The sequence below is a fragment of the Ammodytes marinus genome (assembly GCF_949987685.1).
Source record: "Ammodytes marinus genome assembly, chromosome: 15".
NCBI lineage: Eukaryota > Metazoa > Chordata > Actinopteri > Uranoscopiformes > Ammodytidae > Ammodytes > Ammodytes marinus.
In genome coordinates this window covers 28,475,711-28,503,619 of record NC_137219.1, presented here as the reverse complement: position 1 = coordinate 28,503,619, position 27,909 = coordinate 28,475,711, and the positions used below count along the sequence as shown (strand labels likewise).

The 27,909-nt window shown below is 40.5% G+C and overlaps 1 protein-coding gene across 5 annotated transcripts; it reads left to right on the top strand.

The window, feature by feature from the left end:
- Nucleotides 1–10,276: 10,276 nt before the first annotated feature.
- Nucleotides 10,277–23,149, top strand: osr1 (odd-skipped related transcription factor 1). 5 transcript variants are annotated; one of them, XM_080042557.1, is made up of 5 exons: nucleotides 10,277–10,459; nucleotides 12,985–13,200; nucleotides 13,284–13,386; nucleotides 17,110–17,805; nucleotides 22,867–23,149. In XM_080042557.1, exons 3-5 carry the CDS (start codon nucleotides 13,364–13,366, stop codon nucleotides 22,997–22,999), a joined length of 852 nt encoding a protein of 283 aa, XP_079898683.1. In that variant the 5' UTR covers nucleotides 10,277–10,459; nucleotides 12,985–13,200; nucleotides 13,284–13,363; the 3' UTR covers nucleotides 23,000–23,149. The 5 variants fall into 5 exon arrangements, with proteins under 5 accessions (XP_079898683.1, XP_079898686.1, XP_079898687.1 ...); XM_080042560.1 differs by lacking the exon at nucleotides 13,284–13,386; XM_080042561.1 differs by lacking the exons at nucleotides 12,985–13,200; nucleotides 13,284–13,386 and having other exon boundaries at nucleotides 17,113–17,805.
- Nucleotides 23,150–27,909: the final 4,760 nt, after the last annotated feature.

Below are 27,909 nucleotides of genomic sequence, written 5' to 3'. Positions count from 1 at the left end.
TGAGACAGAATGCGATCATCAAAACAGCTCCCAAAAGATCTTAAAAACAAACATTATTGCACTGAGGAAAATATCATTTATTTCTCTCCATACACCCAAATCAGTCAAACAAAACATGTCTGCAGTAGTCTGCATAACACTGTTATCCCAGCAAACAACAACCCACATACAGTCCCGGAACAAAAGTCTTGTCACTTATACATTTTGTAGAAACAACAGCTTATAACCTGACTTTTAATTAATCCATTTGTTTTAGAAATGGCTCATATGAAAGCTAAAACCCTCCCAAATTATGTTTAATAAACTAAAATAAATTTGCTTCACTGAAGAAATATTGATAATTTAATGAACACAGAAAGGTCAGATGTTGGCAAGACAAAAGTCTTGTCGCCTACAGAGAGTAATGTGAAAATTGAACAAATGATTTACTTCAAATACAAAAATATGTTGCATAACATCAGTGAATTAAATAGTGGTGCTGTGAGATCCATATTTAATATCTTGTATGACTACAGTGAGCTTGAAGGACTGCATCCATGCGGTTCGACAATGATTCATACAATTTATTGATGAAGTTGTAGCGAGTACAGGTGGTTCAGATTAATTCAGCTATTAGAAATTAATCTGATGATTAATAATACTTTAATAATTTATTAAAGTTCAAAAGGGGCACCACCACTCCTCAAGAGTGGAAAAGTAATAGCAAATTGTCTCGTTTAATCAAAGGATTTATTTACCAATGTTGATCAACCTAAGGTTCAGTTAAACAAATCAATATTAATAAATCCTAGTCTCAATGATCATTTCCCTATAATAATGTAATCAAGTAATTACTATTATGAATTTGGTAATATGATCTTAACACTGAAGGCTACAGAATCTTTAACTTGTTGATTGTTGACACTCCAATAAATATCCACACAAATAAATCACAAACACTTCTGGTTACAATATAAGAACATTTATTTTAACCACAATGAAACTTAAGGTAACATCCGTTTTATACACGCATAAAGCAAAATACACTTAATCAAAGAAAACGTCTAGAACATTGTTGTTTAAACCATGTACCAATGTGTGTGTGTATGTGGGAGTGAGTGAGTGTGTGTGTGTGTGTACGTGTGAGTGAGTGTGTGAGTGTGTGTGTGTGTGTGTGTGAAGCGGAGCAAGAAACAGGACGGGGGAAGCTCCCACGTGACTTGGGGCGACAGACACAAGATGGCGACCCAAAATAGGCTAGGTTGTTAATGACACAAAATGGCATCCCTGGATGCTAGGCTAGGCTATTCTACTTCCACCCGATGGGGGAAGTGATTACCACGGGCGCTCAAAAAGGCATCTACCTTTGGAACAAAGGACCTGACGAATGATATTTGAGGCGGGGAATTTCGAACAAACACTAGCTCTTTAAAAGGGATTCTATCAAAGATCTTAGCGTCAATAATCCTATCTGATAAAGGCTACCATAAGGGTTCTCTAACGTGTGTGCACGTGCGTGCAGGAGAGGAAGAGGAGGAAAAAGAAAAGTGTGAGGTTTTAAAACATACAGCAGACTTGAAATCACGCTGCAGCGTTGAATGAAAGGATCGAACTTTCCGTTCTGGCTCTCCGTGGGGGAAGAGGACAAACGGGGATTGATCACACAGCTTGTTTCAAAAATAGCAAACACAACTTCGAAAATAAACAGTATTGTTCACACTTTAAAAAGTAAATAATAACTAAACATCTGCCCAGGTAATTATAAAGCCAAAATCTCTCACTTGGGGGAAACTTAATTTCCACTGCTTCGTCGTCGTTGAGGCGGGTAGGCCAATCCTTTCCAAGACGGGCGACAGGGGCCCGCGAGACGGCGATCCAAGCTCCAGGCTCCGAGCCTTTGGCGGTCGGTGCGCTGGTGAGGTGATCTCTGCGGTCGTCAGATCGCAGGCAAAGGGCGCAACTGATTTGGTGCGGGGGATGGCTATCGAAGACCACTCGATCGGCTATCCAGTCCGCGGTCCGAGAGGCTGAGATTCTAGGTAAACTCGCCTGCTTCCAGTGTTCTTCTGGTCGTTCCAACGGGACAGTGGCAACTCACGTTGGTGTTTCGGAGATCGTCGCGGTCGCAGACGAGAGCTTTAGCAAAACACCTGGTGGTCGGGTCAGGGGTGAAAAGGCCCCTGTAGAGGCTTGTTGTTTCTATAGGTGTATCCGCAAACAGCGGTACTCCAGAAAGAAAGAAGGAAGCCGCGGGGCATCCTTTTAAAGGTCCCGGCTTTCCACCGGGGTGGAGTTTCCGGCTAGCGTTTGGACACACCCAACTGAGAGGTAAGGGTGTACTGCAGTGTTTTGGCCGCACGGTGGCGGCACAGAGCTGTCCATAGGTTTGACCCCCTACAAAGTCATCAGGAATAGCAAAGAGAGCAGTCTTACATGCCTCCCAGAGTTCATCAAAATTCTTTGGTTTGGTCTTCCATGCTTCCTCTTTCATTCTACCCCAGACATGCTCAATGATGTTCATGTCTGGTGACTGGGCTGGCCAGGCCTGGAGCACCTTGATCTTCTTCGCCTTGAGGAACTTTGATGTAGAGATGGAAGTATGAAACTCTTGTATACTGAGTATACAAGAGTTTGGTGAACATATTGTATATTAGCACTTTCCCTGTGCACTTTTTATACAGTACTCTAATCACTGAGAAGTAGAATTACTAAAAGTGTTTTAGGTTGGCAACAGCAGTGTGTAACTGGTTCAAACTGAATTAAAGTTGGGGTGGAGGATTTGGGGAGAAAATGGCAGTTGGGATAGAGATTCGAATCCAAATACCTCAACCGCTCCACTTGTTCTCTTTAGTCCCTCCCCTATGGTCCCTCCCTGACACGCTCTACACCAGGGGTGGCCAACCAGTCAGAGACAAAGACCCACATTTTTTACTGTGTTACTGCAAAGAGCCACATCGTACACACGGGTACACACAGTGGCAAAGGTGGGCCACAGAGTTAGAGTGGGGTGGCCATCGCACACCTGAATGAATAGCATGTGATATGCTGTACAACCAATTCAAAGATGATTTATAATCCCAAATGCCCAAATCATGTTAGTATCCATTGTAATGTTTGTCAGAAAACTAAACCCCTGAAGGGGGGTCTGGGGGCATCCCCCCCAGAAGATTTTTTTGTGTTTTTAACATGTAATCTAAGCATTCTGGTGCATTCTCGCGAAGATAATAAAGGAAAAAGTCAATATTTATTTCAGCTCAGATGAATAGTAAAATTAGCAAGACAACATAACTTGCTAGCAGCCAGATGCCTAACAACTGGACAGAGGGACGGATGACCACTAGCTTTTGACCAAATATCTTGCTAAAAAAATAAACCTTTATTTATCAAAGTCTGCCCTTGCTAAGAACATGTTACACTTGCTAACTACAAACTTTAATTTTTTTATTCAGATTTCAAAAATCTGCGGGGACACGTACCTATACACGTGCATGGGTGGCACGCATGTCACAAGCACACTTATGCTGTTTTCAAGACCTTGACCAGAGACCAGTTCTAGTGGCCACAGTCCTACCATTAATTTAGTAATTGAAAATTGCAAACTGATCTCATATCAGTGGATTGGAGTGTTTGTGTGATGAACTTGGCAACTACCTATCAAAAAAAGTTAAGAAAGAAAAAATAATACATATCATCTCTGAACTAGGCTACATATCAGGAAAAAAATGTAATTAAAAAAATAAAATGAAAATAAAAAACAACATTTGAACTGGGGGGGGGGGGGGCACTGGAGTGGCCAGTAAGATTTCAGGGGGGGGGGGGGGTTTATTTTCGCGGGGAGCTTGCACATGCATGCACCAGCATTATTTATTAATAAAAAAAAATAAAAAAAAATAAAAATTAAAAAAAGGGGGCCCCACACTAGGACTTGAAACGGGCCCCCAGATCGTTAAGGCCGCCCCTGTGATTATGACAGGACTGGACTAAAGACGACAGGGCAGTCATTTTCAACAATGAACATTGTGTGCACTGCCTCACACACAAACTCTCAGTTCAACCAAGTCCACAAACAAAAATGTAACAATTTAAAATAGCGTTTTTCTCTTACTATGCATGTTGCTTTGTGGGACTTACTTTTAGCATGGAGAGAGCTGAAGTGGCGCTGAAGATTTGAAGCCTTGAAATGCGCAAATGACACCTGGCATATAAGGCAGAATGGCTTGGCATAACGTTCAACAAAAAATATGAACTCTCCCACTCTGTTTCGGAGCGAACTTGACACAAATAGTTTACTCACGGAAAACCTCCCTCCAAGCTGAGCGGGCAGTTTTATGTTGCGTCCGCACCAAACGTTTGCGAACGTTATGTTGCGTCCTCAATTAAACATTTGCGAACAGGCATACACATAGGGCCTACACATTAATAAAATAAAACATGAAATAATAGACAACATGTAAAACGAACGTAAGAGCCGCATGAAACGTTTGCGAACATGCACACACATAGGCCCACACAAAAAAAAAAGTATAAAAAAAAAAAAAAAAAAAATATTATCACATAATTTGATATGAACTGAAGAGCCGCACGAAGCTGGGCAAAGAGCCGCATGCGGCTCGCGAGCCGCGGGTTGGCCACCCCTGCTCTACACCAACAAAGTCGTGCCAAAGTGAATGGACAGCCAATAAGAACAGAGAATCAGAGCCTCGCTCTGATTGGTCAAAGTGTACAGCTCATGTTAACTTTGACCAATCAGAATTCACATACCCCAGCTTTAAGTAATATGAAGCGTGTGTGTTTCATATGGTGACAAATATGTTTTTTTTTTATAAATTAGTTTATAGTTTTGACAAGTGTTTAATTTTGCAAAGGGTCTGAGGAGTTCTGCCAATTGGGTGTTTGGTTGTGCTAGTTGTGTGTATAGTGTTTTGAGAAAATTGTCCCTGTTTTCAAAATCCTGCTTAAGCAATTGAAAAAAAAACTGTAAATAGAATGACATCACAGAGCCCATTACACCCTCTATAATATATATCCATCTATACTAATCATTAGAATCATTGTAGAAATTCTATCCACAGCAGGACGTAGTTCCATAAAGTGAACATATAGTCTGAATGGTTTTACGGCTGGTGCGTTTATCGCCACAAACCTCATCTGATAGACTGGCGTTCTGACCATATACTATCTGACAGGGCAAATAACTGGCAACATGCTTCCAGGTGCACTATGCAGTTACAAGGAAAGTGGATGTGATAACATTTGCAGAACCTGCAGTCAGTTTACAAAACATATTTTAACTAGATGTAATTCTTAGTAGCCCAGTGAATCATCGTAGGCCCATCATCATAAATCAAACCTAAATTATTTTGAAGAACCTGGAACCAAATGTAAGACTAAAATATGCTTGTAAACAAAACGGTGGCCCCACTGCTGTAAACAACAACAGTGAAACAGTAACTCTTCAGAGGGGTATACTACGAAGCGAGATTAAGGGCTGAGCGAGGTCTGTTGAGTCTATAGCCAGAGTTTTCAGTATCACGAAAGGTGGCTCTCTTTTTACCTGGCTAGATCACCGTGGTAACAGAGGCTGCACGGCTAACCTGCTCAGAGCAGTTTTTGTTTCAGAGTTTGAGCTTAAATTCGGCTCTTAGTGCGCTGCCCTTTAAGGAAACTACACATTTTGAAATCCCGCAGACCTGACTATATTGTCTGAGCGATATATTCTCACTGAGGAAACTCGTTAAATAAGTAAACTTATTGATCAGTAAGTTAATGAACGAAACGAAGCCGTGACATAAGGCTTACAGCAGAGTGAACTGTAGCATCACGCTGGGGCTTTTTGCCACATGCACAGTTATTCATGCAGAAAATGTAAAATAGCCTAGACCTACTGTATGCAGCGCTACTCTATGCTCTCACCTCAAATGGTTTTACCTGGCGATCTACACACACTGGCTCTTAATTTATTAATTATTAATTTATTTATTAATCACAGTTTGCAACATTATTTCACTGTGGGCTTCTTTCTTTTCATCAGTAGCGATTACAGTTGGGACGTGACAGGTGACAGCTGTCACAGTTCGGACATCGCTGCAGACTCGCAGGTTAAGCTTCTCACAGTAGATTCATATTTGTCCGAAAAATACAGTCTACAGGTTTTTTAATGTAGGCCTATTGGTATTTGTAAGATTCAAATAAAAGGATAATAGCCTAAATCAAAATTGTATTCATTATGATGTGGCCCAAAACTAAAGTGATTTTCCATAGGCTATTCATTTGGGGACAGTGTCAGACTTAAATTACATTCTTAAGTGTGGGACTATAGGCGTAGTGCTATAAATATAGCAAAGTAGCCTATATATATATATATATTAGGCTAAATGGTATAGTGTTTAAATCCGAGTTCAACGTTTAATTGTTTTATAATGTCACGTTACGCACTGCGAGAACGATCGGCAAGATAAATAAATCATTTCCATGCTGGCAGCATTCCACTCTCCTTAGCCTATTTGCAGTAAGAGTTTTTTTCGGCTCTCTGATTTCTGCTGTAATAATTCAGACTGACAAACTCTTCCTCTTGAAAGAAGTGGCGACACACTTTTGTGTTACTCAGCTGCTCACAATCAGTCCGTTTGTGTAAAGTTAGCGGCACAAGATCAGTCCATTTTGTGCGGATGCAGAGTCAAATGACGGGTCAAATGCCCCCTTTCATCAAGGGTACGTTCCAATACCCGTTCAACAGGCCCTCGTTCACTTGCCCTAGGCACTTGCCCTCGGGGGAATCCCCGCTGCCATCTTAAGTGTCGTTCCAATAGTCTGGAAACTGAAGTGAACTTCGTGAGATAGACCCTCGGAGGGCTGAGTGATCAAGTCAACATGGATGGTCACTCCGAGGTGGATATCACCCACAGTGCATTGCAGTTCGTCTTCTTCTTCTTCTCCTTTTATTTTCCGGTAGACTGTATGCTTTTAGGGACATCGCGGCCACCCGCAGGACAAATATATATATATATATAAATATATTCCAAAACGCCTCAATTAGGCTATCCTATTTCCATACGAACAATCCAGTGAATGTATTGCAGTTTACACATTGCTGCTATAACACCGATGGCTGCCAATTAGAGGACTATTTAAAACAAATGTTTTTGGTTGAAAGTATAAATAAGAAAATAAGTCGGAGCAAACTATTTACATGTGTAAGTAACAATATCTTGATAATCTGAGTTACCGTGTCGAAATTCAATGTTTGTTATGCTATGGAAATGGCTTTCTGCAACATAGGCTACCTTAGCAGAATATTATAATTCTGTATTATTTGCATTCAGATTTACCTATGTAACTGACGGTCCATTGCGACTACAAGGGCAAGTGGGCAAGTGGGTTCCATTTAAATCCTCCGCTCCTCCCCCGCCCAGTCTCCCTCCGCTCTCCAAGTTCCCTCCGTGCAACGTATGCTGTTACGTCATGCCAAGGGCTGAGGGTAAATGAACAAGGGGAAGTGCAACTACTATTGGAATGCAGGGCAAGAGTACCTATTTGCAGACCCATGGAGAAACGGACCTCCACCGGAAACCACGATGGGGCCACGCCCCGAACTCATTTCATTGGTCAGAATTGTAACCTACTCTGAGTTTGTTTTCACTTTACGCTGCAGCTCCGACTGAAGAAAGAGTGTCACTGCCACAACGCGACCCTGTACAGTTTAAAGCAAAATCACTCCATAGAAAACCCCATCGGGATGTTTTTATAATTTCCTGATGATTTTACGTTTGATCGATCATTTATCTGATCAGTAGCATAGTTCTCAGCCCTCGTGCCGTGCCTACTTGTGGTAATGGTGAATTAAACAGACGGATTTCGGAAGATGTACACAAAGCTTGGTTGCTTCATTCATCTTCTACCTCAACATCTACTTTTTACCACCGTCCTGGCCACTTGGGACCCTTAACAAACTGACGTATTTTACTGTCTACTGTATTGTTTTTATTCACCGCTAGGTGAACGCCGGCAGTAAAACAAAAAGAAGAAAACAAATTCAGAGTAGGTTCTGACCAATGAAATGAGTTCGACGTGGCTTCCGGTGGAGCTCCACTTTCCCCATGGGTCTGCAAATAGGTGCCTCTCCCTTTCATGGGGACGCGCACAGAGCCTGAAGCCGAAACCCTCGTTCAACATAAGAGGTTGATAACTTCCTTCGTGATACCGGTTAGCTCTGAGCGAGGGTGTGTGTTATGTTGAACCAAATCAAAAAAAGAGAGCCGGGCTCTGTTGAGTTTGTTTCGTACCCCTCAGGAGGCTTTCTAACTTCAAACAGTGATGTAGGGATCACATTTCCCTGTGAATAAAGTGTGTTTATTCAGTTATGAGAATGAGAATATACTTTAGTAAAAGTTCACCACTCTGAAACACCCAGTTACATATTGCACCTTTTAATAATATTCAGAAATCCCCATGCAGAGGTAGTCTACCACTCAAAGTCAAAGTCAAAATAATTTCTATAGCACATTTAAAAACAACATCAGTTGACCAAAGTGCTGTACAAGATACAATACAAAATAACATATAAGATATATGAAAAAAAGTAAGGAGTGTCAAAGTCTCAACTTGTGTTAAAGGCCAATGCAACAAAAGTGAGTCTTCAGCAACGTATTACAGTTTTTCACAATTGTTTAAACACATTTTTTGGAACATCAGACACAATGTGCACAATCTGAAACTAATTTACCAACTGCTTAACCAATTCTGCTGAACTCCAAACACATTTCCTGCCTTAGACTCATATTCTCATTCGAAAACACACATTTTTCACAACACTACACACAATTCTCTATATCTTGCACACTCTTCCTGAATTATCTCTCATGGTATTCACACAGAACACACTGCCGATCAAATTTCTAAACTCAAAAGGCTTTTGTGCAGTTAGCTATAGAAGGGTCAGAGATGAGCTCCTGTTTGCTGTGATTTACAGTAGACTGCACATTTTGGTACAAATACAGTTTTTGCCGAATACTGTAAACACTAAAAGTGACTGCTATGACCACAGCATCACAACCTCTAACTTTTGTAACTATGCCCTAAACCAAAGCACCAACCCTACAACCCTTTTGCACTGTGTTTGAAATTCTCCAACACACTTCTTGAAAAAATAAATAAATAATTGAATACCAATCAGTCTAAACCTTAGCACTACAAATAGACCCCAGGTGAGCTCAGCTCCTTTCTGAAACAGTAAGAGTCAGGGGAAGAGGAGGAGAGAGAGCGACAGGAGGACGAGGACAAATAAGGCAACAGACGGAGACACATACAACAGGGACACTATAGTGGACCATGTTATAGATCATGGCCTATCAATGAGGGAGCCTGGACAGAGAGTGCAGCCCAACCTGAGTCGCTCCATAATTAGGAGATTTAGACTGGATATCAGATGATCCTTTCCCTGTTGCTTCTCAAAAGATGACATTGAGTGTGATGTTGATGAGGCGATGTGGCCAGACGCAAACAGGAGGCGGTATCCATAAAAGGATTCATAATCCAACCACCCAATTCCTTACAACGCTGTTTTTTTTACCATTGTTCCCTAATTTTACTGTAATTGTTTTTTACTGTACAGTACAGTAGTTTATACTGACACACTGAATTGCTTGAACTGCAGTCCTACCTATTCATTGTGTTTGTTTGAAATGGCAAAATAAACTATTCTGCAACATGTGTGTTGTTAGCATTTGGCAAAAACTGTAAAGTATTTGTGGTTACTGTAGGTGAAAGTGTATGAACATGCAAAGGCATAATTCTACTGATAAAGCATTCATATAGTGGTTTGAATTTATACTATAGTGTTTTCCATTCTACACACCATAGTGTTCAATGAGTGCTAGAAATGTAGTCATATGATGTGTGTGTTTGTCATTTGAAATGAAAACACCATTTAGTGAAGAGTTAACATTGTTTTGAGGGTAAAGTGTGCTTTTGCAAGAGAAGTGAAGGATTTAGCATTTTGTGTTTGAGTTTTGAAATTTGTGTTTAGGGTTTTGAAAAAGTGAGGTAATCTATCAGGAAATGTGTTCAAGCAATTGTGAAAAACTGTAAACTGTTCAACTTTACAGGGATCCAGGTTCTATTCATTCACACACAGTCATACCAATGACAGATCCTAACGACACTTCCCTTTTTGAGCGCCATGTTCCCTAACTAAAGCGCCGTCCATGATGTAACAATACCAACCGACCCTTCCCCTGCTTGACACACGGGACCCTGTAGCCGCAGTACTGTAGTGTGGTGGGCTGGCGGAGTGAGTGAGTGACGCCCCGCAGGAGCCGGCCTGTGCGCTGTGATAAAGAGGCGGCCGCAGCTCGGAGCAGCACACTTAGCGGAGAACATGCTGCCTTCTCACTAACTCATCCACGGGCTGTACAGCAAAACGGAGAACCCCCAGGAACCAGTCTCAACAGCGCTTCACAAGGACACAACATAGATTTGATTGGTACGTTTTCACTTTGTAATTATCCTATTTAAAAAAGAAAGTCCTCCGAACTTCCAAACAGTGTAACCTAAGTGTCTGAAGAAGTTTGAGCTTTTGCATTGTGCAACAGGTGTACGTCAGTAATTCTATTGGATTGGTATATCAGCACATTTGCTCTGTAGGCTAATAAAATAATATTTTGCGAGAATAATATAGGCCTAGATGTTTAGATGATGTTTTATATTAGTTTGCCTAAATGTAAAAGCCTGCTTTTTTCATAGGCTATACTTGGCTGTATTTAAATGATTTAGTTATAGGAAGTTATTTATCCTATGCAGATGGGCAATTGCGAAAGTCAGAAAGAACACTTCAAATCAAGTTTGTTCATTTTAGGCGCTTGGCTATTACATTTTATAAAAAATAAATAAAAGACTACACAGCCTGTCAGACTGAAGTGTTTGGGCCGCTCATTAATCCTTGTCATGATTGCTTGATCAGTTCAATAGTGTTAGATAAAGATCTGTAAAGGCCGCACAGTTAGCGCAGGTTCAATAAACATCACCACAGACGTTTTAAAAATACTTCGCTCCAAGTTAATGATACTGCAGAGGCACTGGATCAAACAAAGTCAGTCTGGCCTTTTCTCCTCATCCTAGTTCATGATAAAGTGTAAAAACTGCTTTTGTTTTACAGTGCTGTAGGCCTATAGAGATTTTAAAATAAGGCACACTCTGCTGCAAGCTAGGCCTACTCAGTTGTGGGTGAAGGTCCCGCACTCATTTTCCTTAACGTCTCTTTCGTATGAGTTGAAGGTAGTATAAGCATTAAGCATTATGTCTGTTGCAGACGAATATAATTTGTATAAATGTGTGAAATGTGTGTCATCATTTGAAGATGGTTCTAATTGTTTAACCCTTTCACGTTTTAATCCATAAATCTAATATTTTGTATGGTAGGCCAAACAAGTTACAAAATAAATAAACAAAATGTATTAAAAAGTACATTTTCCTCTAAATTGTAGCTATTGGAGTAAAAGTGTACGTATAAAATGGGCATAAATTACTTAAGTACAAGTTCATTTTAAATTGTAGGCTAATTAACAAATATTTAGTAGGCCTAAATGTAGACTACTGAAATACCCTACTACTGTTTAATTTAAACATACCATCAAATTAGTATGTTGAAATCCCTACTGCCGTGGTTGAATTAACTTGCAGTTTATATGAGTAACTTTCTGCATTTGTTTTAAAGTGACATTACACAAATCATGTAGCCTACATGATAACATGCATTTTTAGCAATCAATTCTGTTCACAAAGTAAGTCAAAATTGTAGTTGAAATGATGACCGTCGGTCTCTCAAAAGATAACAGGAAAAAGATGACTGCTGTTTTTGAAAAAAAAATAAAATTAAATAGCAAAATGATTTGATGAACATAAACACATTTTGATGTAAATTTGACCACTTTCAGTCACTGTTCATGCATTTGTTCATGTGTCCTACCTGCACATACTGTTTTGTTGCTTTGCATGTCAGGCGAATATACTTGTGGAGTTAACATTGCGTTCTGATGAAGGCTGGATTGAATGGGTTTTAGTGCATGCTTTGACCTCACTAGCCTATAGCTGCCAGTCAGCTTCATTTCTCAAGAAAAACTGTTATCAAATGGCCCAGCATTTCTAACCGTAGTCCTGTGAGCCTCTCCTCCTATCATTGTCAAGGTACAAACAACAAATCATACTTACTGCAACATTAAGACACAGCATACGTAGGGTGCGGTTCTCTCAGTCTTAAGTCAATTGATTTGTAGTTTTTTAAATACATATTCAGCAATCAAAAATCATCAACAATGTACATGAAACTTAATTGATGTTTAATGAATGCAAAACTGAAGTTTGCCGACTTATGTCCAGGCAAGGTTATCGCAATGAAGTTAACAACATCTTATCCTACGTACACTTGAGTCCATGCCATGCCTTAGGTGCTTGCACTTTGTACAACATTATGCTTCTACTGTTTTCATGTGGTAGCTGTTTCATTTTATTTTTCAACAGAAAAGCCCACACATGTTTTTATTTTTTAATTTCTTACTTGTATTCTTTTAAAATGCTGGCAGTTATTAGTTTTCCTCTGGGTGTAAAAAATACATTAAATCAAGCAAGCAACATGAGAGGGACAACATCATAAGATCAAGACCATAACGTGTGATTTGAAAGGGTCACAGTCATTGGTTAAAATAAGCCCGTTCTGATTTGAGTAGTAGTTGTACTAGTTGTTCACTTACATTTATAAGTTGGACTGTAAATGGAATATTTTCCCATATTGTTGTTTTTTCTACGCTTCCCTACAGCCTTTGTTTATTTGATATTTTTGAAAAACAAGTATGATTTAAATACATTGAGTGAGTTGCAAACCCCTGGAAATAGCTCATACAATACACATCTTTGTAAGTGTAGATTATTAACTTCACCAGTTGCTAAAAACTCCAAAATTCAAACCACAGACATGCCCTGCGTCCTTAATGTTTGGAAGCATCTGTTTTTCAGTATGGACTGAGCTGGAAGTGTTCAGTTAGAAGAAGACCAGTTTACATCCATTAACAATGTGTGGCTGTGGAGTTTGTACTACAGCCGGCCTTTCTCACATTGACATGGATGTGAGAAGCAACGTCTCAGTCTGGATATCAGTGTGGGCCATAGCAGAAGGCCACATGGATGTTTGGATGTGGAGGCCCCTGGTATGCAGACATCAAAAGGTTAAAGGTGAGCGGAGGCTTAGCAGCGCTGCACTTATCTCCTCTAATGACCTCCTAAGTAAAAGTCAATTACTTCTGTGTCATGATCAGAGAGGAGCAGACCACAGGGGGCTGTTTGAGCTCCACTGCTCCCTCATTACACACCACTTCACACTGGCTTTACTGGATGAATGGCCTGGCCCTCAGGCTCAAGGTTAGGCCATTTTCTAATTGTCTTGTTTGTTTCGTTTATTAACATCTATGTAGCTTTGTCCATAGCTGCCAAATGTAAATTACTCTGCTTAAATTATTTACCATCTTCGTCAAACAAGGGTTATACTAACTGGATTGCATATTTTGCCTCCTAGCAGAAACAAAGTTATTTCGTTAGTTGGTTTATTTATTTGTCACATACACAATTGAACAGGATTGTGTATGTGAAATTCTTATGGACCGGTCAGGCTGTAGTTCAACTGTTTAAAGTGCAAGACTAAAATAATGATCGGGTGGTTGTGGGCTAAGTGACATATTCAGTCTCGTATTTGTCTCATGGTTGCACATGAGTGTACAATCCCATGCATTTTTCTTGAACCTAAAAGAACCCTGTTTGTGTAGATCCTCCTAAGCCTAAGAGGTATCAGGCCTCCTGAGAGGCAGGTCTAATACATGTCTGTGTAGCGATGACCTGGTCTGGTCTATGTTTTATTAGTCCAGTAACTCACACACTGATGCAGCCGAATGTCTTCTCTAACCAATTGATCTATTTTATGCATCAGTTCTATAATTTTAATGATTATTTCATTCATTATATCTAACGTTATTCAGGTTTGGCATGTGTTGGTTTAACACAGTTGTACTGTAAACAGCAGTGGGAGAAGGAAATGTGTGCTGTCCTACAGAAACAACAACACCAAAACAACTCCCATCAAAAGGAAGTGCTCTGAATTCAAGATTGAGAAAACATAGATTTACACTGGAAAATATACTTCAGTAGGAAAAGGAAAAGTTTTCATTTAAAAAAATAGACCCTTCCACATGGTAACTGATACATGCACAGAGTATGTGTGGTCATGGGTTACATATTACAGTGATTATAACAGAAATACCACAGTAATTTATCTTTAATGACTTCATCAGATAATTTGGCCTGTAGTCTTAATCATCTTTACTTTTATTTCTACAAATCCCCTCTCTCCTAATCTTCATCTGAAGGTAATTGGAGGATTGACCAGTAGTTTAAAAAGTGAAGGCGTTAAGACAATGTAAAAATAAATCCATCTATTCAATTGGGATATATTGGCATGGAAAAACAGAAGATGACATTACCAAAGCTACGCATATATGAAATCTATCTATCTATCTATCTATCTATCTATCTATCTATCTATCTATATATCTATATATCTATCTATCTATCTATCTATCTATCTATCTATCTATCTATCTATCTATCTATCTATCTATCTATCTATCTATCTATCTATCTATCTATCTATCTATCTATCTATCTATCTATCTATCATTATAAAAAAAATACTTAAGTTATGTACAAGTCATGCAAAAGTTTACTCAAGAATAGTTCGTGACTAACCCGTAGAAGTAATTAGATCCCCTCAGATTTTAAAGTCAATTGAAACCATAAAAACTGTAGTGAAATGCACCACGTGAGAAACAGTGTTGTGTTAGTGTGCAGCAGTAGAGCGAGGATGAGGTGAGAGGAGTGGCCTGTTAGAACTGAGAAGAAGGACGTGGAGCTGTGTGTGTGTCAGACAAAGAAACATTATTGTCTATTGTTATTCCTGCTTATCAAACCTGATTTAAGAGCTCACAGGTATTTCTCTGGCTGAATGCTGTCATTCTGTTGCTCTGCCTTGGACAGCCCCAGGCATGTTTCTGGGAAGAGGAAACACCCACCCAAACACACCGCTGCCTTTTCACTGTCTGACGCGTCTGTGTGTGTGTGTGTTAATGCTGCCAATTGTTTCCTTCTCACCTTCGTACACACACACACACACACACACACACACACACACACACACACACACACACACACACACACACACACACACACTTTTCATAATGTCTTAGTACACTTGTGAGTAGCATTAGACCCCATTTCCACTTGGCATTAACATCTGACTTTTGTAATCAGATCACATGACTACAGCTCTAACTACAGGTGAAAACACTCTCAAGACGCATTGAGATCGGATCACAAAAACCACATTCGGAGGTGGTTTACGTCGGTTGTGTCGCTTGTATCCACATTCATTTTGTAGTGGGAACACCTATGTGGTTTTTGGTCACATTAGGGACCGCCTACTCAACTGCTGCCCCCTGCCTGAGCGGAAATACATTGACATGCAGCTTTTATAGAAGCCTCATGAACGTTAGTTGCATCCGCCAGTATTGTAAATGACAAGCTTTCTGTCCTCTGTTTTCATTTCACTGCGTAAATCTGAAAACACGGAAATCGCTGCTATTGACTGGAGAGCTGCAAGGCAACGACTTCCTGTTCTTATCTGCTTAAGAATAAAAGTCAACTCGTGTTTGGCTAGTAACAGGCTTTTAATGTGAAGGCGCACAGGAAATATTCTGTTCGCATATATGCAGTATCTTAACTGCATATAGAAAGCTGTGTAGGCTACTGGTGGTGGTGACAATAGTGTCGCAGACGTTAGAAAAGCCACCCGGCAAACACACATCTTTCACGTAATAACTTACTCGCCTAAGAGTTTTTACTTTTATATTGGCCTTCTATCTATGATATTTCCCGCATTTGGCGAGTGTTAATGTAGAGCCCTCTAAGCAGCGTAGTGCATCACTCCTCCTTGTCTAAATGAGACAGTAGCCTAACTCGTCAACCTAGACTGGTAATTATCTTCGCATGTAGACTTAATGCATTTTAATAGCAAATGCGATTAAAACTGTGGCACTGTACAGCCCTGTATGTTTACTTATTTGAACCCCACCGGTTAAAAACAGCAATGCAAACGGAAATTATGTACGTGTTGATTTAAATACAGCGCGGGTAAATGGAATCGGATCACAAGTAGACAGAGAAGTCACATTTGAAAATACAAGTGGGAACACACGGACTGAGAGCTGGCCACTTGTAACCAGATTCAAAAAGTCAGATGTTAATCCCAGTGATCCTTAATACCCATCTCTAACTGTAACCATAGCCCAGATTCTAGAGAGATTATTTAAAACCAATTTTAAGAGTTGCTTCTTTGTTTTGGTTTTCTCCAAAACAATTTGTTCTTTAAACTGCAGAATGTAAAGGCTTAAGAGCAATTAATACGAATACAATATGCAGGTCAGAGTAGCATTATTATTTCTTTTTAGTTTGTAAATGTGTTTTTCAACTACTTTCTACCATTCTTAATAATGGGTTTGTCTTTATGCAGAGTATCCTGTTCATCTTTTACACTACTGTATAACCATGATATTTCCCTAATAACCTTACTGTAGTTGCCATGTGAAAATGTTGCAGGAAGTGAGAACAAAAACGATTTGGAATTATAATTTGACAAGGTGTTCCTTGAAGAGTAAGGTGTACTGCAGATGGTTTAACTGCATGAGCTTTCTGTAGTTTGGAACCAGCAGCAATGTCCTATCACATGCAGAGCCACAATAAGATGATGAGGAGGTCCACTTCAACAGCTTCTTCAGCCAGCCAGACTGGATGTGTATTGGCTCCTGTGTGAATGTTGGGGTGTGTGTGGGGGCGGGGGGGGGGGGGGGGGGGGCTGGGGAGTGGGTACACCAGTAATGAACATTTAAAATATATCTATGGATTTCATCATTAAATAACATTCAATTATTCTAAACAAATTCACCATGAACAACCACCCCTTAATCACAGCAAAGGCAAGGCCAGTCGGGTTAGTTTAGCATACCTTCCTAACATGCTAATGTTGTCTGTCTCCACCAGAAGAGCTGTTGGATTCTGTGTAGCAGCCATGGGCAGCAAGACTCTTCCAGCACCAGTCCCTCTCCACCCGTCCCTCCACCTGGCTAACTACTCCTTCCTGCAGAGCTCCAGTGGCCTCACACTGCCAGCAGATCATTTCCACAGCATCTACAGCTTCAGCGCCCTGCATGCCATCCAGCTGCACCAGTGGACCCTGGGTTACCCTCCTCTGGCCCTGCCCCGCTGCACCATCTCCAAACTGCCTGCCCACTTCTCCTCCCTGGCCTCTCTGCCCATCTTCCCTCACCTCCTGCACCCCAAACAGGACTCCACAGGGCTGCTTCAGGGCTCCAAGAACAAGCCGCGCTTTGACTTTGCCAACCTGGCAGCAGCAGCCACCCAGGAGGATCCCCTGAAGGCAGAGGACCTGAGCATGACTGGTGCTGCTGCGACACAGAGTCCATCTCAGTACCCAGCCTCAGGGAGTCTGGGGTGCCTCCTGGATGTCTCCAAACTCTCCCTACCGGAGCGCAAGTCCAGCAGAGGACGTCTGCCCTCCAAGACAAAGAAAGAGTTTGTCTGCAAGTTCTGTGGCCGCCATTTTACCAAATCCTACAATCTTCTGATCCACGAGAGAACGCACACAGATGAGAGACCATATACCTGCGATATCTGCCACAAGGCCTTTAGAAGACAGGACCATCTCCGGGACCACAGGTGAGATCAAGGCTGTCTTAAACCCTGTCAAGTCAGAATATGTAACACTTTATTTGCTGCGTGAATAAATGCTTACTTTTTGAAACTGTCAATCAGACATGAATGCTCACTTTATGATGATGTTAGATGTGGTAATAGACAAGTTCTGAATTCAACTCCCAACCGCTGTAAAGTGCGACAGTTTTTGCATTTGCTAATGAAATTGATCACGTGCCAGTGTTTCCCCTACCATTATACAGGCCTGGCGGGCCCGCCAGGCCAACGGGACCCCCCGCCTGGCCAACAGCAGCCTGACTTTTTAAAAAAAAAATCATTGATTCTGTTATAATCATTTGCGAGCGTCCGCGCGGCACTGTCGGTCTACCCCTCGTGTGCGCCTGTCTTTACAACCTCTCATTTTGTCATAACGCAAACGTTGAACTAGTGGCGAAAATAAAACCAGCGCCTGCTCTATGGAGATAGTAAGGACTCAGTAACAGGGACGTTGAACAGGAAAAAGTGCTGAGCAAAACTTAGAAAGTTAAAATCGCTACGTCGCCGTGGCAACACAACCAATCTGTATCAACAGCAGAGACAGCGCTGAAGAAACGGCATGCACTCGTTTCAGTAAGTTTACAGAAGTGCCTCACTGCTACTGCCTTTGGCATTCTTCTCAGAAAAGCTTTCATTTATTTTCAGGGGACATATTAATTTATTTATTGTTTTAACTGTTAAGTTATCTTGAAAACAGCAGGCCATAGTAGGCCTACAAGCTTTATTTTTTTGTATTTTCAATGCTAGGCCTACTTTATTTTTATGTTTTAAATTGAGAAATAGGCTAGATGAAATATAATGGTCGGAATAGGGAAGTTGCCTTATGTAGCACACATGTTGATAGGCTAATCATGATGTGTAGCCTATGTTAATTAATTAATTTAACAAGGCTATTTGCATAAAAAATAAATAAAAACAATGTTTCAGTAGGCTAGCTTCAAGGTAAGGTGATTCAGATTATTCCAGAAATGAGTAGGCCTACTAGACAGGACCTGTCTATATTAGATCTTAGTGTTTATTGTTTTTTTTTATTGAAATCCACGTGCAATTTGCCGCGTGTGCACTGGCCTTTTCCTTCATGGGCTAAACCCCGGATGTTTTAGGAACCTAGAAACGCCCGTTTCGTTGTTCAAGAGAGTGCCAGATTTCCATAGAAAACCATAGCGAGGCTAAACACACCGTAAACAAGCCACAGTCGCACCGCCGCATGCGCCATCAAAATGCTTGATGGTGTTTTGTGCAACCAATGTAGCATGCAAAGCAAATCTGCCTTAGAGGCCCTATGCTCTATCCCTAACCCTAACCATGGGAGGCAGCGCTGCCTTCAAGGCTCAGTTGGGGGGAAAAAACACCCATCAAAATGCGAAGCATGGAGGCAAAAAAACATTTAAGGCATATTTTTCTAGTATTGCTTTCTTTAGCCTCCTTTTTAGTATGGACTGAAATGTAATTTGATGTGAATTGTTTCCAGGTTTGGAAAAGTATTAAAAATGGAAAAACATTTGCACATTAGGGACTACAGTCCTGTTTTTGTTTGAATAATTGTTCATTAAAAAGACCATTCAAGCAGAAAGTTTTTCTTCATGTTGTGAAGGCCTCTAGTGTGGACTGAATGGGCGGCAACAAAGCGTTAAAGCAACAATGGGGATATGCCAGTATTCTGAGGGATGTACCCTCAATGCTAATGTAAACCCTGGTTGGATAAGGATTCAAAATTGGAAATGAAATCTGATGCATAGTTTCAGTGTTAAAGCTGATACAATAATTGCTGTCTGTGGTTCTATATGGGCTGTGACAATCATTTAAAAAAATAATATCTTGCAGCAACATTTTGAAAAAACGAAAAGAACTATGAACTAGTTCATTTTTGAACCGTGAACTTAGTTTGTTTGTATAATTAATATCGGTCCTATGCTGTCCTAAGTACCATCCAAATATAATGATAGCTTCAACAGAACTTTCACAACTTCAGCAGCATTGAATTAAATAATACAGTTTTTTAAAATATTAAAAGTTTGCGAAATTGAGAAAAACAGTTGTGGTGGTTGTGCTCATTCTCCAGCTGGGTGGTCCCTCAGAGGGAGTAGAAACACTTTTCAGATAACACTTGGTACAAAAATGTATCGATGTGACCTTACTGATGAAAATGTGTCCGCACAGGAGATGTTGGCAGAGCAGAAGCAGCTTAAATCATCTGATTGGGTCTACAAAGGACAACTCACAATCACAGAGTTTCTTGTGTAAAACAGAAGAATACATGGGGCCATATTAATAAGAATGATTGTGTGCACCAGCAGCTCCATGATTTGCGGCCAAATAGTGCCCGCAATCTGCTCTGTATTTGCTTAGGAAGGGGGCAATTTTGTACTGGATTTTGAATATTCACACATTTACATACATGCAAATGGCACATGGGAGCCCACGACACTATCTGCTAGGCAGGGCAGTTTACGTGCATTTCCCCCTTTCTGTGTGCTCTGGATTGGACTTTTTTTTCTGTCATTTGCACAGGTTTAGAGGCCGCAAAAGTGGTGCTTGAGTGAAACTTAAACTGTTCTGTAACCTAACAGGGATAAAGAAGAGTTATTTTTCAAGCAGTAGATGTTTATTTGGTGGTTGTTTTTTGTTGTAAAATGTTGTAAAATTTCCAACAACAGTCCCAGGAACTGTGCGGCTGTTCCATAGATTGTACAAACGGCTGCTCTAATCCATTAAGACGGGCGCAGAAAAAGAGCCAGTCACAAGCACAGCAGATGCATGATGTGTGGCCTTGCCGTTAGTACTGAGGACGCTCATGTTGTGCTGTTGCTGATAGCTTTTTGTTACATCGCAAATGGATTAAATCCAAACGAGGAAATGATACGCTCACTAAGTGCAGTTTTAAACATGCCGGGTGAAGCGATACGAGCAGGCAACTCCACCAATCAGACGTCTTCAGCATTGCAGCCTCAAAGGTTCCTGAACCTTTGTAAAGTCCCCAGATCTTTTTCTGGGGTAATCAAAGTTCCAGGAACTATGTTTTAGACCCTAGTTCCTGTGGTGGAAACAGGCATAGTTCCTGCAAAGGTTCCTAGTTCCTGGAACTAGTTCCTGTGGTGGAAATGCAGCTTGTGTGTGGACATATCATGATGAATGTGTCCAAATTACTGCTATGTCAGATGTTCTGTATGCAGTGTGGCAGCAGTTTAAATTGTCTTATTGTCTGATGCATAAAAACTGATTTAGCGCAAGTTTGAGAATTCCATTTAATACGGTTTCAGTCAGATTTATATGTTCACATGTATTTTAAAAGTCCGGGTTTAGTCTGACTAACACAATAAATGGATTTACTCTAACTTCGTTTAGGCGTACAGAGTGACTCAAAGCCTGTAAGTAATTAATTAAAGCTCCCATATTATGGAAAATGCACTTTTTTGATGTTTTTGAACATAAACATGGGTCCACGGTGTGCCAAAGTATCAAAAAAATAAAACTCTCCTTTTCTCACTCTCCCCCTTTCTGAAACCCCCACCCCTCCCCCCAATGTACTCTGTTCAGAATTCTTCTCGCTATGTCGTCATAGAGAGAAGAAGCCACTTCCCACCCACTTTAGTAACCAGAAACTTCCACCGTGCAGTAGTCGGTGATAACCCCACCCCCTATTTCTTATTGGTCCACGGCCCCGAGATCCTCTGGAAAAATATTCCTTCACCTCCATCTTGTTTACCCCGCTAAGCGACAAGATGCCTGTAGTACAGCAAAGCATGCTGAATGTTGCATACACCAACACAGAATGCTTTTGTTCATAATCCACTAATTTATCTTAACCACAGCAGTCTATTAATGCCTCGTTTTTAATAACACAACGGATAGGAAGCTTCTTGTGCTTTTTTTCAAACGGTGAAACTAAAATAAATGTTTTTATTGGTATTTTTCCCTGACTGGTGTATAGCTATTAGCTTTGGGACAAGCAACCAGCTTTTGCTCATAATAACCCATTTAGATTCCCCACAGCAGTCTGGCAATGCCTCGTTTTTAGCAAGTAAAATCATTGGAAGGTAATAGTGTAGAAGTCTAACTTTGAAGCTAATTTTTTCACGGATTTTAGTGTTATTTTTAACCGTTAGCCCCCGAGTAGCTTTTGCTGCATTTTTATTTTGAACATGATATTTCCATTAGCTTGTGGCTGTCAGTGCATCTGTATGAACATAGTCTTTCATGTAGACAACGATCGGTCATGTCAAACTGTTCAAAGTGCGGCTGAGCTCCTGCGTTACTAGCACTAGACATGGTTCTTCTCATGGGTAAACCTAACCGCGGTAACAGCATAGGGTAACAGGCACTGCAAGCTATGGACCTATGGGCAGACGCCAATGGCTTCGATTCCGGACAGGGGCGGGGGGAGCTCATAGATTGTATATAAAACGAGGGGAGCTGAAGCTCGGTTTCAAAAATAGGCCATCGTGAGATTAGCTGAAAATCAGGGTATAGAGGCATACTACAATAAATGATCTGAACGTTTTCTTCAGCAAACAACTAAAGAAAAACGTATTAGGGACCTCTAAGACCATATAATATTGACAGAAAAGTGTTTAATATGAGACCTTTAAGTGTTGACTTAAGGGTATGTAAGCATAATATTACCAAGCCATAATAAAATAAAACTGGCTAAAGGAAAGGAAAAAAAACAAAGAAAATATTAAAAGAGAAAAAGGTAATACAGTGTATTTGAAAGAAATAGTGCAGTGCCTGTCCAAAAAACTTCAAAAACAATCAAGGATGCACACCTTCGTGCCGTGCACAAACAATATCCGGTAGCTCAGGTCGATCTGACTAAAACTCAGAGAGATATGCGAGTCACAGACAGACACAGACAGACAGACGTTTCTTGCTTTATAGATAGATAGATGTGTCTTGTTTTTTTGTTTATATGACATTTTGGAAGGGCCTTGAGGACTGGCATACATTGAACATTTCAGTACTAATAATGGTGTTTGACATGATTCTTTCCTAATACGAACTCCTGTCTCTGTTGTGCTTCCTCTGCAGGTACATTCATTCCAAAGAAAAGCCTTTCAAATGTCAGGAGTGTGGGAAGGGCTTCTGTCAGTCCAGGACTCTGGCTGTCCACAAAACATTACACATGCAGGTCAAGGAGCTGAAGCCGGCCAAGATCAAGTGATTGACTCCAGCAGGGAAGGAACAGGGACACTAGAAAAACACGAGCAAAGACAACAACAGACAAAGAACAACCAAATACTTTTTCATCTAAGCTGTTGGAGGCAGAGCCCTCCGCTTCTGTGGGAATACTTTTCAAAGATGAAATATTTAACCAGCAAGTTCTTAAAGAAATAAAAAACGAAATAAGCCCTATTGGAGAAGTGTATGCTTAGTTATCAAAGCCTGACTTGGCAGAGCACCCAGTGGATATGTGGAATGTGAAATGGAACTCAAGACAAAAAACTTTGAGGCTGCACAGTTCAAATACTCTGCTCAGAGTCTTATTATCCAAATGCTTTATGAAAGTGACAGGAATCTTATGCAAATTATTTTATGTTTTTTTTTTTTTTTTTTACAAAAACTGAGGATGATCAAAGCCATGTTAGCATAGACATATTTTCTTCATTATCAATATGACATTCCAATGTTATTTTTGTACAGATACATTATATCAACAATGTATTTTTGCACTTTAATCTGATAATTGATTTTACATATATCACTGGATTTCTTCAACTTATTTTTAAAATGAATAATCCTTTCAAAATAAAATATTTTACTGTATATGGTTGGCTGAGTGTCTGGGTTTGTGTGAAATATTGATATATAAGGTAAGAATTTAGTAAGCTGTAGGGATGGGAATCGAGAACCGGTTCTTGTTCAGAACCGGTGCCTAGTGAACCAATTCCTTGGAATCGTTAACATGCCTGCTTAACGGTTCCGCTCGTTGCAAATGCGTCATGACTTGACACTCGCGCTGCTTTGTTTTGGTTCAGAACGCAGCAAACATGGCGTTGAGGCAGAAATGTTGGTTGTAATTCAAGCAAAAAGGAGACAATACGGCCACTTGCAACAATTGTAAAGTTTCTATTTCGTCAAACGACACAAGCACAAGCAAGCGTGCAGACTGCGATCCTGACGGTTAAATGGTTAAACGTCCGCTCCGCTGTCTTACTAGTCGGCACCAGAATTGCCCATCACTTGGATTTGAACATAAAATGTATGAGAATTAATGTGTGTGTAAGCTTAGGTGTGGGCTAATAAAAGAGGGAGATACATAAAAAGGCGAAAGCAGCATCGTGACCGCTGCCAAAGGCCCGCTGTTTACTCTTGTTCATGAGCTGTTTAATGCTGCCTTTACGCACGGCGGTTGAGACGAACCCAAAACAACACACAGCGGGACTCGGCGGACCGGTGTTAAGGAAACGTTTAACAAGACACTTTATAAAGACAGTAAGACACACTTAAAATAACGCTCTCTGCCCATACAAAAAGCTCTGCCCTGGATTACTTGATGGAGCGATCGATTTGTATAAAACCATCCGCTACGTGTGTCTGATGACGGGCCATTATATTAATAATAAACAGCGCGCTGCACATAAGAACAGCATGTACATTGTAAAGCTGAGATGGAGCGGTGACTCCTCGTCGCTGGCGTAGTGAAGAATAAGCAAAGCGATACATTCTCTTTTAGCCTATATGGCGTATTTATTCTCTTCGTGTATAGGCTACATGACTGAATACTGTAGGCTACAGTCAGTTCAACAACAACGTACACCGTGACAGTTTGACCTGAGGCGTTCCTTCCATGGAACGTAGTGACATCATCACGTTGCCCTTTCAGAGTAAGGGCGCAATCATATAATAACACTTAACATACATTAAAGATCTCGTATCCTTTCTGAGAGGGCAAACATGATGATTTTTCTGCATAAAATACTTGTTTGTATTTTTTTTATGTCAGTTGAATGCAAATGAGCACAGTTAATATTCCAAAAGGCACAAACTCTTCCTTGACTGTTAAGTCTGTGTTTTTAGTTTTTAGGGCACATAATGGCATTTGGGCTTAAAAAGCCAAACATAAATTTTTTAGTCTGGACCAATTAATGTGAAAATTTACTATTTCCTAATCCTAAAGTAGCCTACTCTTGATAATCTTTCAAGGCACACACTAGACACACTTCTGATGAGATATTAAAGAGAGTTAATACAAACAAACTAATTTGTACTTGTTCTCTCACCCAATGAGAATCGATAAGATAATCGATAAGGAATCGGATCGATAAGCAGAATCGGAATCGTTAAATTCTTATCAATTCCCATCCCTAGTAAGCTGTTTATGTCATGATCATGACAGTGATGATGAGGATAATGATATGTCATGATCATGACAGTGATGATGAGGATAATGATAGCAAAGAGTTGACAGCCCAACCCACTATCTTCTTTATTGAATGTTTTATTTATGAAAGGTTAGAATAAATGCAACATCCACATATGAAACAATCTACAGTGGCTTGCAAAAGTAGTCCTACTCCTTGGACTTTTTCACATTTTCTCACGTTACAACCACACACATAAATGTCTTTTATTGGGATTTTATGTGATAGAACAACACAAAGTGGCATGTGATAGTGAAGTGGAATGAACATTATTCATGATTTCATTTTTTTTATAAATAAAAAACTGAAAAATGCGGCGTGCGAAGGTATTCAGGTACTGAGTCAGTATTTTGTAGAACCACCTATCGCTGCAATTACAGCTGCAAGTCGTTTGGGGTATGTCTCCACTCTCCACCAGCTTTGCACACCTGGAGACCGACATTTTTGCCCATTATTATTTGCAAAATAGCTCAATCTCAGTCGGATTGGATGGCCATCTGGATAGCCATTTTTTAAGTCTTTCCAGCTATTCTAAATTGGATTTAGTTCTAGATTTTGACTGTGCCTTTCTAACACATGAAAATGCTTTGATCGAAACCATTCCATTGTAGATCTGGCTGTATGTTTAGGGTTGTTGTCCTGCTGGAAGGTGAACCTCTGCCCCAGTCTCAAGTCTTTTACAGACTCTAACAGGTTTTCTGCCCTGTATTTGGCTCCATCCATCTTCCCATTAACTCTGAACAGCTTCCCTGTCCCTGCTGAAGAGAAGCATCCCCACAGCATGAGGCTGCCACCACCATGTTTCACGGTGGGAATTGTATGTTCAGGGTGATGTGCAGTGTTAGTTTTTTGCCACACACAGCGTTTCGCACTCAGGCCAATAACAAGTCTGGTCTGATCTGACCGGGGCAACTTCCTCCAACCCTTGTCACACACCATGTGGGGGGGACAGCAAACATGTGGAGTAAGGTGCTCTAGTGATGGTGACTTTCATTTTGAAGCAGAAAGGGCCTGGAAGGAAACTCTTCACAGCCCTGCAGTGCACCAGTCACTAGCACTTCAGTTTTCACGAGTTCTACACAAAAAAAGGACAGAAAGCTTGTAATTTGCAATGCTTGGACTCACACCAAAAGCTTCATGAACGTTGAACTTCATTTTTTATTTTTTTTGGCATTTTTATGCTTTATTGATAGTGTAGAGACAGAGTTGAAATGGGGCAGAGAGGGGAGTGACATGCAGAGAACGACCGCGGGCTGGAATCGAACCCGGGTCCGCTGCTGGCCGAGGCCCATGGGGGGGACGCCCTACCAACTGAGCTAAGGGCGCCCCCTATATTTTCAATGTACACTCGCTACAAAGCAAGGGGTCTGGAGCCTCTGCTGCAGAGAGCAGCAACATGAGACCCATTTAAAGCTTTTGGTACAAGTCCACAGTAAAAATGTGTTAATTAATTAATTCTGAAATAAGCCAAGGAAAGAAATTCTGATTGACCAAAGTTGCTATTGGCAGGTTAGACTCTTTGTTTAAATTGCAATCAGTGCACCCTTATTCATTTATCTACAAATATTACTGCACCGTAGGATATAATATTGATTGAGAATCTGAGACCAAGATGGTAGGGAGAGCAAAATGCAATGTAAATTCAATAATGCAAAAGTAATATTTTACGTAAAAAACTGGTATATTTCTTCATCTACCAGCCACCCTGGCTGGTAAGCCTAAAGGTACATTGTTATCCCTGGTACCATGTACAGGTGAAACTCATATTATTAGAATATCATGGAAAAGCAATTTTTTTAAATCTAATTTAATTCAAAAAGTGAAAGTTCCATATATTCTAGATATATTAGACACATAGTGATATATTTCAGCCATTTTTTTGTTTAAATGTACAGGATTCCGGCTTACAGCTCATGAAAACCAGAAATCGAGAATCTCAAAATATTAGAATATTTCATAAGGCCAATCAAAACAAATATTTCTAATACAGAAATGTCGCTCTTTTCATAAGTATTTTCATTCATCTACTATATACTTTGTCTGGGTTCTTATTTTGCATGAATTATTGCATTAATGCAGCATGGCATGGTGACGATCAGTCTGTGGCACTACTGAGGTGTTATGGAAGCCCAGCCTGCTTTGATAGTGGCCTTCAGCTCGTCTGTATTGTTGGGTCTGGTGTGTCTCATCTGCCTCTTGACAATAGCCCATAGATTCTCTATGGAGTTCAGGTCAGGATAGTTGTCTGGCCATTCAAGTACAGCAATACCATGGTCAGTCAACCAGTTACCAGTGGTTTCTGGCACAGAGGACAGGTGCCAAATCTTGCTGGAAAAGGAAATTGTCATCTCCATAAAGCTTGTCAACAGACAGAGGCATGAAGTGCTCTAAAATCTTCTGGTAGACGGCTGTGGTGACTCTGGACTTGATAACACAGTGGACTAACAGCAGCAGATGACATGATACCTCAAATCATCACTGATCCAAATGAAATGTTGCGTTTCATTTTGAAATCAAGGTCCCACAATCTAGAGGAAGAGTGGAGGGGCACACAATCCAAGTTGCTTGATGACCAGTGTCAAGTTACAACAGTCAGTTGTGATGATTTGAGGCACCATGTCATCTGATGGTGTTGGTCCACTGTGTTATCAAGTCCAAAGTCAACACAGCCATCAATCAGGAGATTTTTGAGCACTTCATGCTCCTGAGG